The 12,831-nt window shown below is 51.7% G+C and overlaps 1 protein-coding gene across 1 annotated transcript in view; it reads right to left on the bottom strand.

The window, feature by feature from the left end:
- PTPRF (protein tyrosine phosphatase receptor type F) overlaps nucleotides 1–12,831 on the bottom strand; it is a 395,755-nt gene that overhangs the window by 71,656 nt on the left and 311,268 nt on the right. Inside the window, 4 exon segments of the mRNA XM_050901434.1 lie at nucleotides 1,226–1,370; nucleotides 2,401–2,534; nucleotides 3,103–3,684; nucleotides 7,666–7,935. Of these exon segments, the coding sequence (XP_050757391.1) occupies nucleotides 1,226–1,370; nucleotides 2,401–2,534; nucleotides 3,103–3,684; nucleotides 7,666–7,935 (1,131 nt within the window).

Here is a 12,831-nt window from a genome sequence, read left to right as displayed (position 1 = left end):
TCAGAATTTGTTCTCAATGTTCAAATATTTATAACTGCATGATCTGAACCTCTCTCCATCTTCATACCTGTCTATCGTGCAGCACTAAGACACCATTAGCTCACTTAACGAGGCGGAGGAATCCCTGCGACTGATATGTTAATGAAGCTGAGTTTTCCTCAAAGAGAAGGTCATTCCAATAGTGAGCAGAGCTGCTCTTCCTTGCCTGAGCTCCCTTTCTAATGGCCATCTCAGGCTCTTGGCTGCTGTGCATGCTGGCGCCCTCCCTGCAGGGAAGGCTGGCTGCCTTTGCCAACTGCTCACCCCACATAGCTACTAAATCTCAGACAGACGGTGCTAACGGAAATGTCTTTCTTCCCCCCTTTTAATGCTCTTTGCATAACGGCAAGCCCAAAAATCGTTAGTGAAAACGAGCTTATCGCAGGGTCCTTTGATAGCCCTAATCTGCTTATGCGCAGCACTTTGAGCTGCCAATCAGAGCAATGCGAACTCCTGCTCTGTGATCACATGGGGCAGAGCGAGGATGAAAGTGATATTGCCTGGGTCACCTCATTATCTAGCCTCTCTATTAACTTGGCTGCAGCTTGTTCTGGTTTCCCCTCGCGCCGCAGTCCCAGAAGCAGCAGCCTCACTTGCTAACGCAACCCAGGCAAACAGCCCCTTTCCCAAACTGACTCTTCCAGCTGCCTGACAGCCACAGGCACATCTGGCCTCAAAGGATGCCTCACCTTACAATCAAGTGTATGGACCAGGGATGGACTCCTGTGGAAGCAAGGCAGCTGGAATGCAGAGTGAAGGGGTGAAAATACAATGGTTTGGAGACATTCACATTTAGAGCCAAACACCCATATGCTGCCTGTCCAGACAGCTTGTCTGCATGGGAGTAAATTCATAGAGATGCACAAACCCACTCAAATCAATCTCTCCAAAGCAATTTCCCAGCCTGTTTCACTCCTCCATCAGTTTTTATGAATCTACCCTCAGGGAAAGACAGCATGATCAAAGGGACATGAAGAAAGAACTTACCACTTGGGTGCACCCCCTCGGCCAAAGAGCCCTGATCCAAAGCCCCAGCTGACTTTCCCCATTACACCCTTTAGCACACTGCATGCCGGCATCCCTGCAGACCCACAAGGGCAGAGGCACCGAGCTACTCTGTGCCCAGGCAATGGAAACTGGACTGCTTTTGCTTTGTCTTCAGTAGTGCAGAGTGTCAGACACTTACTGGATTGGGCAGTTCTGGCTTCGATCATGGGGGTGTAGACTCCTATCCCCAGCTCTGAGCGGGCACCCAGACGGAACTTATACAACGTGTCTGGTTTGAGACCTTCCACAGCATATGAGGAGGTTGGGTCAAACTCCACCTTTTGCTGGCAAATAAAAGGAAACACAGATTATTTGGTGTAGTTGGAGAATACAGAAAAGCTGGTGCTCAGCTCCCAATGCCAAGGGAATAGGCAGCCCCATCACCCATTCTGGCCCCGCAGAAAGTCACAGGCACGCTGCCAAACCTGCTGCAGTCCTGCAGGACTCCAAGGCATGGAACTTCCTGGGTGAAACACAAGGACTCCGCAGGGAAGCAGACCTCTCTGACAGCCAGGTACACTGCCTGGTGTCCAGACCACACTCACTGCCTGACTGCTTTGTGGGAATGCTGGGTCTAGCTACACAGTTCAGACAAGGGGCAGGGGACACATGAGTTTGTTTCCTCCCAACAGACAGTGTCTGCCTGTGAAACAGAGTAAAGCCCTTGTGCTGGAGCAGTCGGGATCTCTAATGCACCTGAATAGTGCTGGTAAAGGACTTGTTTTGCTGCCACTTCACCTGGAGGGCACTTACTTCTGGCAGCTCTCACGCCACCATAAACACAGGAGGAGGAGAGGACCATGGGACACTGTGACGCTGCCATGGCATAGTTCTCACTGTGCTGCCCTGAAGCTAGCACTACTTTTGATATATTCAGAGCTGGACTTCCTTTAGGGACCTGGCAGTAGATGTGGAAGGGCTCTCTCGAGGCCACCCTCAATCTGCTCCTTAAGTGTAACCAGTCCTGGAGCTGCAGACACATATTGAAGGCCATTTCAGATCTACCTAGAAGCCCTACTGTTTAAAGGCACCAGCAGTAAGGATGCCGCAGGGATGATGTCATGGTATTCTGGAGCCTTTCCAGTCCCAAACCAGTCACTAGCTACTTTGCTGGGCATCAACAAGCACTGCTGAGGTCACTTACACAGAAGCCAGACAGAGATTGCCATGCTCCTATCACACACCCCTGAGAAAGAAGAAACACGGAGAAAAAACAGTCCTGTTGCCATCCCAGCTCAAGCAGACACCCTTCCCAAGCTGCTGAATTGTGATGTCTGGCCCCAAGTGCTGCTGATGCAAAGGCAGGATCCTCACCTGAATGCCATCCTCCCCTTCCCAGTACAGCAGCTCGTATTTGGTAATGCGTTCCTGAGAGGCAGGCAGCCACGTCAACAGGATGCGGGTATCAGACTCTGCTTCTGCCTGGAAGTCAGCTGGCTGGGCGGGAACTGAGGACCAAACACATGGTTAGTGCCAGGAGGCAGATGCAGGGAAAGCAGTCACACAGCTTTGCAGAGTCTGTTTCACCTTGCGAGGATCCTCTTTCATTCCTTCTGGACCCTCCTTTCTTCCCTCTCCCCTGTACTGTGCTCTTGGAACAACCCAGGCAACAAGCAAGCACTTCTGGGACCCAGGCAGGTGACTATGGGAATCGTGCTCACTTCCAGCCCCTGACTGCATCCCAGCTCCTTCCTTCCACATGTGTACTCATACCCCAGAAAGGCCCGGCACAGTTACATAGGTGCCAACATCCACGTCCAGGACCTTGTGTCACATTTTCAGTCACTGTATCCCAGACAAAACTGTGGGCTGTGTTAACTTGTACAGAGATTGATACCAACTCCCCGGGACAAGCTGACAGCTTAAATCTGATGGCTGTGGGGCGGGGATGCCACCCTGACATGCAACCATTTCAGCACCAAGTGCAGTTGCGATGCCTGGTGCAGATCAGACACACAGCTGAGCCGCACACCACTGGGGTGGACACGGAGCCACGGCACCTCACTCCGTACATACCCCCTTGCTGCGTTTTGACCTGGATGATGTCCGAGGGGGGTCCGTCGCCCACTGAAGTAAAGGCCAGGACGCGGATGCTGTACGTGGTTCCTGTGATGAGGCTCCCCACGGTGGTAAGGTGGCTGTCGTCAGTGTTGTGTTTCTGCCACATGCTCAAAGGCAGATGCGGGTCGGTGGTATAGTAAACGCGGTACCCTCGGATCTGTCCGTTTGGCTCCTCTGGCTGCTCCCACTGGACCAGCATGGTGCTGGCGCTCAGCATCCGTGCCTGGACTTTGAGGGGTGGACTTGAAGGAGCTTGCTCTCCTGTCCGGGCCTCAACCAGCTCACTGGGGGGACCCCTGCCAATGTTATTGACTGCGATGACCCGGAACTCATACTCCGAGAAGGGGCTGAGCCCACCTATGCTATAGCGGGTTGTTGCCACGCCATCCACCTCCTGGAACTGACCCTCCAAGGATTTGGGCTTGTACTGGATGACGTAATATGAAATGGGGTCGGAGTTGCCCGAATCCCAGGTGAGGGTCACGCTGGTAGCTGTCGTTTCAGTCACTAATGGCTCTGTTGGAGGTTTTGGCAGTGCTGCAATTGGAAGGCAGAGAGGTGTGATTTAAATAATTCAGTCAGCTCAAACCCTGCAATGTGCACGGGGATAAAAATGGAGCTGCCACCTCCCATTAACATTCTTCTTTAAAAGGCAGAAATCATTTCATACTCTAGAACATGCATTTTTATATTACCATATATTGCTTGAAGTGGTTCTTAATGGAAGGATAAACAGAACAATCATGTTATTAGACGTGCTTGACGCACTTACCAGCAGCAGGCTAAATACAGGTAATTCAATGGGGATGCAGGAATGTTTCTGTCATGGGGGTTCAGGTGGCAGTGGGAAGGTGCTTGCTGGGCTGGGCTGGCCCCAGAAGCCAGGTGTACAGCTGATTTACAAAGGGATACAGTAAAGCAATCAGAGCACCACAGGTAATCTGGAGCTATGCTCCTGCTTCCACAGAGACAGCATCTTAGGCCATAGGGAGTTCAGGGACAGTGCTGTTAGATGGGTTGATGGGGGAATGTCTTGTAAGTATTACAGTACATGCAGGAGGGATACAGCCAGAGAAATTACCAACTTTCATATCCACTATTTCACTGGGTGGTGTGTCAAACTGCAACCAGACAATAAACTGTTACACAAGAACTCTGTGACACTGACATCTCTGAAGTGTTAATGAGAACGCAACTACTGCAAGCAAACATTTCCAGATTTGCTATTTTACCAAAAGAACAAAGAAAGAGAATGAGTGCATGTGAGAGATTTGCACAGTACACAAATACTTTAAGACAATGACTGAATTAAAGTCTACAGTAAGTTTAAACCTCCTACGAACCACTCTAGTTAAAGTCATTAGTGACTTGTAATGCAGCTGTGCTTGACGAGGAACTAGGAAAAGTGCTCAGCCCAAATTAAGATCCTCAAGTACTTCATTCTTTGGCAAAGCCATCAGGTTTCCAGTTTCCACATGGTTCAGCTGAGGAGGGCAGGCTCTTTAGCACAGAAGCATGCCTGCTCCGAGTGCCAGGGAGGATGCCTTTTCCAGTGCTACTGCAACATGAATACTGAGAAAATCGGTGAGGGCTGACCTGGCATGGGAGGGAAGGGCATGCAACCCACAACCAGACACCACACCACTACCCATGGAGGATTCATGGAGGGAAACACACCCTGCCCAATATTACGGCCTGAAGCAACACATTTCCTAGAGCATCCACGAAATTGGCAGCCTCCCTCAGGCTTTCAAGGACAGATGACACTCATCCAACCCTTTCCCTTTGGAGGGCTGCAAGCTTGACTCTTGCCAGCTCTTGGGTGTGCAGCCTGTACGTGAGCAAGGGGCAGGTCTGGTACCTTCGATGCACTTGCTGCAATCAGCTCTGTGTCATCTTACTTCTCCTGTCTGCCCTACAAACAGTCTACTTTCCAGCAAGCACAGGAGAAGCAACACTGGGTGAAGGAGTTAGGGACAGAGGCAGTAAGATGCCTCTGGTGCATAGTGAAGGTGCAGAAAAGACAGACAGAGAAACAAGGAGGGCTAAAGGAGCTGAGCAGACCGCTCCCTGTCCTGGGGGCCTCTGCAGTCCTGGGGCGGCAGTGGGCATCTCGTCAGCCAACGAGGGAGCGAGGCAGAGTCATCCCAGCTACAAAGAGGTAAATACTGGGAACCATCAGTGCAATGGTGCAGTTCCCACCTCCTCCCTCCACATCCAAACCACCTCCCCATCATGCCCCTTTCTTCGGTACACTCTTGGGTATGTACTATAACCAAGGCAACCCCTGTGCTCTGTAAGAAAACAGGGGCTGGAAAAGGTACTGACTAGCAGGCACTGTGAGTAAAGGGAGCGGTGTGTGGCTAAGGTTAAAAGCATCCCCTGACTAGTACCAGGGAAAAGAGAATTTGCTGTTAATCTCCAGGTCAGAGAGGGCTAACACTCAATTCTGTGATTTGTTCAAGCACGGACTTGGTGCTAAAGGTAGCGATAGTGCAGGAGGGGGCCTGCAAGAACAGACAGACTCAAAAGATGACATATGTATTGGGTTTGCGTGGCAAGGTTTTGGTAGCGAGGGGGCTACAGGGGTGGCTTCTCTGAGAAGCTGCTAGAAGCTTCCCCTATGTCCGATAAAGTTAATGCCAGCCGGCTCCAAGACGGACCCACCGCTGGCCAAGGCTGAGCCCATCAGCAACGGCGGTAGCACCTCTGTGATAACATATTTAAGAAGGGGAAAAAGTTACTGCACAGCAGCAATTGCAGCCGGAGAGAGGAGTGAGAATATGTGAGAGCAACAACTCTGCAGACACCAGGGTCAGGGAAGAAGGAGGGGGAGGAGGTGCTCCAGGCGCTGGAGCAGAGATTCCCCTGCAGCCCGTGGTGAAGCCCATGGTGAGGCAGGCTGTCCCCCTGCAGCCCATGGAGGTCCACGGTGGAGCAGATATCCACCTGCAGCCCCTGGAGGACCCCATGCCAGAGCAGGTGGATGCCTGAAGGAGGCTGTGGCCCCGTGGGAAGCCCACGCTGGAGCAGGCTCCTGGCAGGACCTGTGGACCCATGGGAGAGAGGAGCCCACGCTGGAGCAGGTGTGCTGGCAGGACTTGTGACCCCGTGGGGGACCCATGCTGGAGCCATCTCTTCCTGAAGGACTGCACCCCGTGGAAGGGACCCACGCTGGAGCAGTTCGTGCAGAACTGCAGCCCGTGGGAAGGACTCTCGTTGGAGAAGTTCGTGGAGGACTGTCTCCCGTGGGAGGGACCCCACGCTGGACCAAGGGCAGAGTGTGAGGAGTCCTCCCTCTGAGGAGGAAGGAGCGGCAGAAACAACGTGTGAGGAACTGACTGAAACCCCCATTCCCTGTCCCCCTGTGCCGCTTGGGGGGAGGAGGTAGAGAATATTGGGAGTAAAGTTAAGCCCGGGAAGAAGGGAGGGGTGGGGGGAAGGTGTTTTTAAGATTTGGTTTTACTTCTCATTATCCTACTCTGATTTGACTGATAATAAATTAATTTTTTTTTCCCCAAGTTGAGTCTGTTTTGCCTGTGACAGTAATTGCTGAGTGCTCTCTCCCTGTCCTTATCTCGACCCATGAGCCTTTCGTTATATTTTCTCTCCCCTGTCCAGCTGAGGAGGGGAGCAACAGAGTAGCTTTGGTGGGCACCTGGCATCCAGCCAGGGTCAACCCACCACAACCTATCTGTGGAAATCTGAGCTACAAATCAACTGCAAGGAGAGGAGGAAAGCAATAGTGTGGACCTGGTTGGCCCCAGATGGGAAAGGCAGGACACGTACTTCAGTGTCCTGTTAGGGAGCTGTCTGGGTGGGATGCCCTGTACCCAGTGGTCGAAAATCAGCAATTAACGTCCTCTTTGGGGAAAAGCTACCTGTGAAACGGCAGCAGGAAGCATGCCTTAAGGACAGCAACAAAAGAAAGAGAAAGTGAAAGAGGCAGAGCAGTAAGGAAAAAAATAAAATTGACAGAGGAATATGCAACAATTTTAAAATGAACATGTATAGCTCCTCCCTGCAGGGGGGGAGGATGCTTATTCTGGTGAGGCCCACAGACACTTCACATTGCTGGGATTAACCTTCTTGTCCTGCCCTTACTGCAAGAAGACTTCTCTGTGCAAACAGCTCTCTGACTGCAGACATTCACAGACCCCTGCACCAGGACAGCCTGTGGCCTGCCGCTGTGCTGAGCTGATCCTGCTGATGCATGGAACAAGCCAGAAATTGCTGTGATGAGCACAGACTCAATGAGGTTCCCTCGTGGTGTAACAGGGACCCAGCCTGACACAAGCCTGTCTCCCATCATGCCACATGTAGGGAGAAAGGAAATGACCTCCAAAGCAAATACTATACTCTGAGCAGGAAAAAACAAAGCTGTGGGTTTGGGAACCTCCCTTGTAAGGTGGAAAAGTCACAGGAGACTGCAGTCAGTAGGCTGCACCCAAAAACAATTTGGCAAAGGGCTACACCATTGAAATCCAAGTAGGAGCACCACAAGGAATAATTCCTTACCTTTGACAGTGATCTGGGCTGTGGCTTCGATCATGCCGAGGGAGGAGATGGCCACGCAGGTGTAGTTGGCAGACTGCACGATGTTATTCAGCTCCAGGACGTTCCTACCGACGGGCATCTCATCCTCTTTGGTCAGTTCCTCCACACCAGCCATCCACTTCACGTAGGGCATCGGAGCACCTACTGCCACACACGTGAGGTTCACGCTCCCCCCAGGCATCACCTCGTGGTTGCTCGGAGGGATAGAGAATCGAGGAGCAACACGCCGCACTGAAACAAGGAGGAGACAGCTAGTAGGGTCACAGAACCAGCAGAGAGCACTCAGTTGCATTGTGGGGGTACGTGATGGGGGTTCAACGTTTTTGCCTGTCTATCCCTTGGGACAGATAAAATGAAGTGCAAAAGCTGTTCACTGCTTTGCCAAATTGCGCACACTTTGCTCTTCTTCCTTAGCCACTGGCATCTTATTAGAAGAACTCATTAAGGGATGGCTCAATCCATTCCCTCCAAACATAGCCTTTTGAAATCATATTACTAACATGAAACATTCCTCCATTTAAATTACATCCCTCTAATTAGAGAGCATGCACAAATGCCAGTCACACACTCTCTCTGTGCAGGGCCCACTGAAGCTCTGCAAAACGGAATTACCTGCTCAATTTATTAGCTCTAGAGTAAAGCAACCTGTCCCCTAAACCTCACAGGGTTTGGGCAGGAGCAGCAGAAGGGTTTCTTTCTGAATTAGCACACATGTGCTGCTAAATAAAACATAATTCCTTTCAAAATGTAACTCAGGTTCTACCTTGGCTCAGAAAAAATAGTCACCAGAGCTGCATGACATTGTCAGGGCCTGAACAGATCACCTTGCTGGGCAGGAGAGAACTAATCCTGACAGATGTGAGATCATATCCATTTTGACAGAAGAGAGCTGGGCTGGCAGAACCCTCCCCACCTTTGTGGCAGCACTTCGGGAGATGTATTCCTCCTTATTTCATTGCACAGCTTCTCTTCATATCAATCCCTTGCTGGGTATTTCATTCAAGACTTATTTGTAAGCAACTCTCAGCTACAATAAAGCTCTAAAGCTGCCTGCCATATGCATTCCCGTCAGGAAAATGACACTGAGAAATGAGGCCCCTTCTTCAGGGTTAGTGTTATGGGCCTATTTAAGCAAGGGTAGAGAAACAACTGTGCTCGGTAAATCTTTGTCTCCTCTGGGCAAGCTCATTTTAGTCTGTAGTTAAAAAGGGAAACTGCTCGAACGTGTCTCGCCCAGCAACCCTGCTCTCCTCTAGCCTCCTCCACCAGAAAGGAAGCCCCAGAGCACCGGCCGGGTTCACGACTGACCGGCTCCCACGGAGCCTCTCCCTGCCAATTACGCTCCTCCATCAGTGCATCGGGCTGGCGGAGCAGCGAACCGCCGCAGCACTGGGGGCAGGTGGAAATCGGGCAGGAGCCTGAGCGGTGCCAGTTCACAATACGCCGCAGGCACGACCAGCCCCACGGGCGCTGGGGATCCGGTGGGACACGGCTCTGCCGGCCTGGCTCCTGCCACCACGGCGTCTCCGCAGACAGTAAAGCTGCTGACAGCCCGGCGAGCCACAGAGGTGTCAGCTCTGCTTGCCAAGCTGACTCTCCCCAAATCAAATTTCACTAGTGCTCTCTCTGATGATTCATCCCCAAACCAACAGACTTGCAGAAATAGACTGAACACGGAAGCCCCGACGCTAGCATGTACAACAGAGCTAAGACTTCGTGATAAATTAGACAACACTGTCAACATCGTGTGTGTACTACACATTGTCTCGGTGACAAAACAGGGCTCATTAGCTCCTTACCAGCCAGGGGAAGGATAACTTGCTTTGTTTTTTTCTGGTTTTTTTTGAATGTCTAAATCCAAAGTCTTGCTGTTTTTTTTTTAATCAATTATTAAATCTCAAATCAATAGCTACACGAGCAATCGCCAGTGAGGCATTACCTGACTGACGGGACAGTGCTCCCCAAACGAGACAGAACTGAAAGTATGCTCAAGTGCTACACAGTCATGAGAATACGGAGTTAACCTGATGGACATGGCAATGGTTTAACATGATGGCGTGTATTTCCAACCAAAGCATTCCAGCACCATTCGTTAAGAGTCAGGTTTCGTTTTCCAAGGAACATGGCGTCAAATTATTCCAGGTAGAAGCTGTTCAAATTCCGTCCCCATCCAAGGACCAAACCCACCCACCCACACTGTATTAAAATAAAAAAGAGCAAACTTTGAGGATAAAGCCAGAGGTGTTCACAGAGCACTCACGCACATGCACCAGGTAAACAGGCTGGCAGGCACCGGAGGCCACTACAGAGTCAGAGAGAAAGCGGTGTGAGGGCAGGACAGGGAGAGGGAAGGTGCACAGGAACTCACGTACAGGGACATAGGAAGACAAGAGACTGGAGGACAAGAGGCCATGCAGGAAGGTCAGAGCCCAGCATGCACAAACAGATTTTGACTCCCAGCCCTGTGAGACCAGAGGCAGCACAGCCTGCTGCAGACTCCACTGCACCCCGCACTGTGCCCCTGTGTCAAGCACTGCTTTCAGGGTGCTCCTGCGGCACCATGCCGAGCCCCATCAGTGCCATGTCCCCCTTGATGTGTCCTGCAGAGGCAGTGCCTGTGGGTGCTGCGCCGTCTCTCCCCGGGGAAGCCAGCAGCTGACGGCCCTCTGCTCCCCTGTAGACAGCACAGGGGAGATGCACTTCAAAGGGGCTGGGGACTCTCTCAGCAGCGCTTTGCAGGGTGAAGGGAAGGGCTGAGCCCCTTCGGAAGTGGCTCTCCCCTGTCCTACCCATAGGGGAGCAGCAGAGGTGGTTGGTGCATTTGTGTGCCTAGAGAAGGGATGAACGGCAAGGAAAACCCTCCTGCAAATCAAACTGTACAAGAGGGTGGGCAGGCTGCAGCATCGCCAACCTCAACATGGGCCATGCCTCCTGCACACCACAGTCTGTGACATGCCAGGAAGCTGTGCGGGGCTTCAGCTCTCAAGCCTGGCAACAGATGAGCGGTTAAACAGGCCTCTGCGGTGTATTTTTGCAACCCAGAATGGCTGAGCCAGCCACCCCTTGTTAGCACACCGGCAGAACTGCTAAGATGGGCTCGTTGCTCCACACCAGAGAGCAGTGGTGCCCAAGGCACCGCAGCTGCTAAAAATGGATGCCATGTGCAGGGGTCAGCCCTCAACACGGGAGGCGGGAGGGGGTCAGGGCAATGCCTTCGGTGAGAGATCTGGCCCGGACGATATTCTGGCAGGAGTGCGTGCAAAGGAAGGCACAGGCTCCATCAGCCTCCCATCCTCTGGGGGGATAATTGGCAGCTTCTTGTCCCAGTCAGTACGGAGGGAGAAGGGGAGATGCTGTCAGTTAGCATTAGTGAGAGCTGGCAGAGCTCTCAGAGCAGCTTGCAGAGCACCATCAACACATTCCTCAGGCTCAAGCCAGCGATTTAAGTCGCTTGCTTTTCTAGCATAAGAGTCTGGTAATAATTTAAATCAGTATAACTCCTCAAAAAGCAGCATTCTTAGAATTTCTGTCCAATTTACAAGTCAAATCACATGGGCTAGCATAGCCCATGATGCTACCTTAAGTGCTCCAGAAAATTTTGTTGTTCTTCATTTATTACAGCAATGAAATTTCCCTTTTGTATTACAATTATCTTGACAAGAATTTGCAATATTTTTTTTTTAATCTTCTTTTTGGATAAAGATCAGAGAAGGTGGTTTGGAGGTTTTGCAAGAACAGCGCAGGGAAAATTGCTGTGAATATTAAAATTATTTCAATGGACAATAGCATAATTCAGAGGTTTAGTTAAACCAGCAGACTGTCAAAAATGAGATTCATTGTCATTCATCCCAAGAATAGGCATTGTAAGGGCTCTGTGCTGCTCCACTATTCAGCACACCTCCCTATAGAGAGCATTCCCTGGGAAGTGAAGTGACACCCTGGAGCAGTGAGCAGTGCAGCGCAACCTGAGCCTCTGCCCTGGATCCCACAGGACAGAGAGAAAGGACAGCGTGGAGACTGGTTCCCCACTCACTGGGGGGACCATGGGGAGGAAGGAGGGGAGCAGGCAACACAACAGCCACAAAGGTTGAGACTGAGAAATGTTAATAATTCAGCATGCATTAACATGCACATTCCTTGCCTTGAGAGCAAAGAGCATGAATCGATTGCCTGGCTCCTTTCACCACAGGAGTGGCTGTTTCCTAATGTCTCAGGTTCCCTCTGAGGATGACGTTACCCCCTTGGAGAACCAGGAACCCCCCTTCCCTGCTGCTGTCTGCAACAGTTGTAGGCTCTGAGCTCTGGGCATGAGTGCTCAGGGCTCACAGGCCAGTGCTGTTAGCCCCTCTCTTGCGTGCTGAGACACTGCTGGCATACCACAAGGCTCTGCTGGAAACACAACAGTGCCAGGAGGACTGCCCATGCTTCCAAAACTGTGCGGTGCTACTAGGGAAGGGGAAACCAAATTGCTTTTCCCTGTTGGCTGTCTTGGCCACAGTACAGCTGAGCAAATGACAATGCTAACACCCCTCCCTCTAGCTTGCAGAGATGCAGGGACCTCTACTTGCCTGCTCTTACTTCTGGATTTCCTTCCTACCATGCCTACCTGGCATCTGTCTAACTCTGGGCTTCATCTTCCCCCTTCCTGGCACCCCCATTGCATGCTCGCTGGGTGCTGCCCCATGGTGATGGAGAGCTGTGCCCGTGCTCTGCACACTTCTCCGCTCCTCTCTGAGGCAATCCCAGCTGCTCTGGTCCTGCATCACTGTCCTGACATCCTCTCCCCTTTGCTCTTCCTCTGCATGAAGGAACAGCAGTCTGAAGCCCCGTTCGCTCTGAAGGAGGACCAGCACTGCCTGGGCTGTGCTGCTCCTCCCTGGCCCCCAGCACAGCAAAGGCAAGTTCGGAGGGCTGTGCTCTAACCTCCCAACTGGGATGAGTAGTAGAGACTGATGCAGGGGCACATCTTTGAGAAGGTGACACTGCCCAATTTCATTACTCCAGCCAGGCAAGCTGGAGGATCCTTGCTGCATGGGGTGTGCTCTTGCCACACTGCTACCCTGACCAAAACTCCCACCTTCCTCAGGAACCACCTCCTCAGAGTCGGGAAGGAGTGAATTTAGGAGG

This window comes from Gymnogyps californianus, chromosome 8 (assembly GCF_018139145.2).
Source record: "Gymnogyps californianus isolate 813 chromosome 8, ASM1813914v2, whole genome shotgun sequence".
In the NCBI taxonomy this organism is placed as follows: domain Eukaryota; kingdom Metazoa; phylum Chordata; class Aves; order Accipitriformes; family Cathartidae; genus Gymnogyps; species Gymnogyps californianus.
The sequence above is the reverse complement of the archived record's forward strand: the minus strand, read 5'-3'. Positions and strand labels throughout refer to the sequence as shown.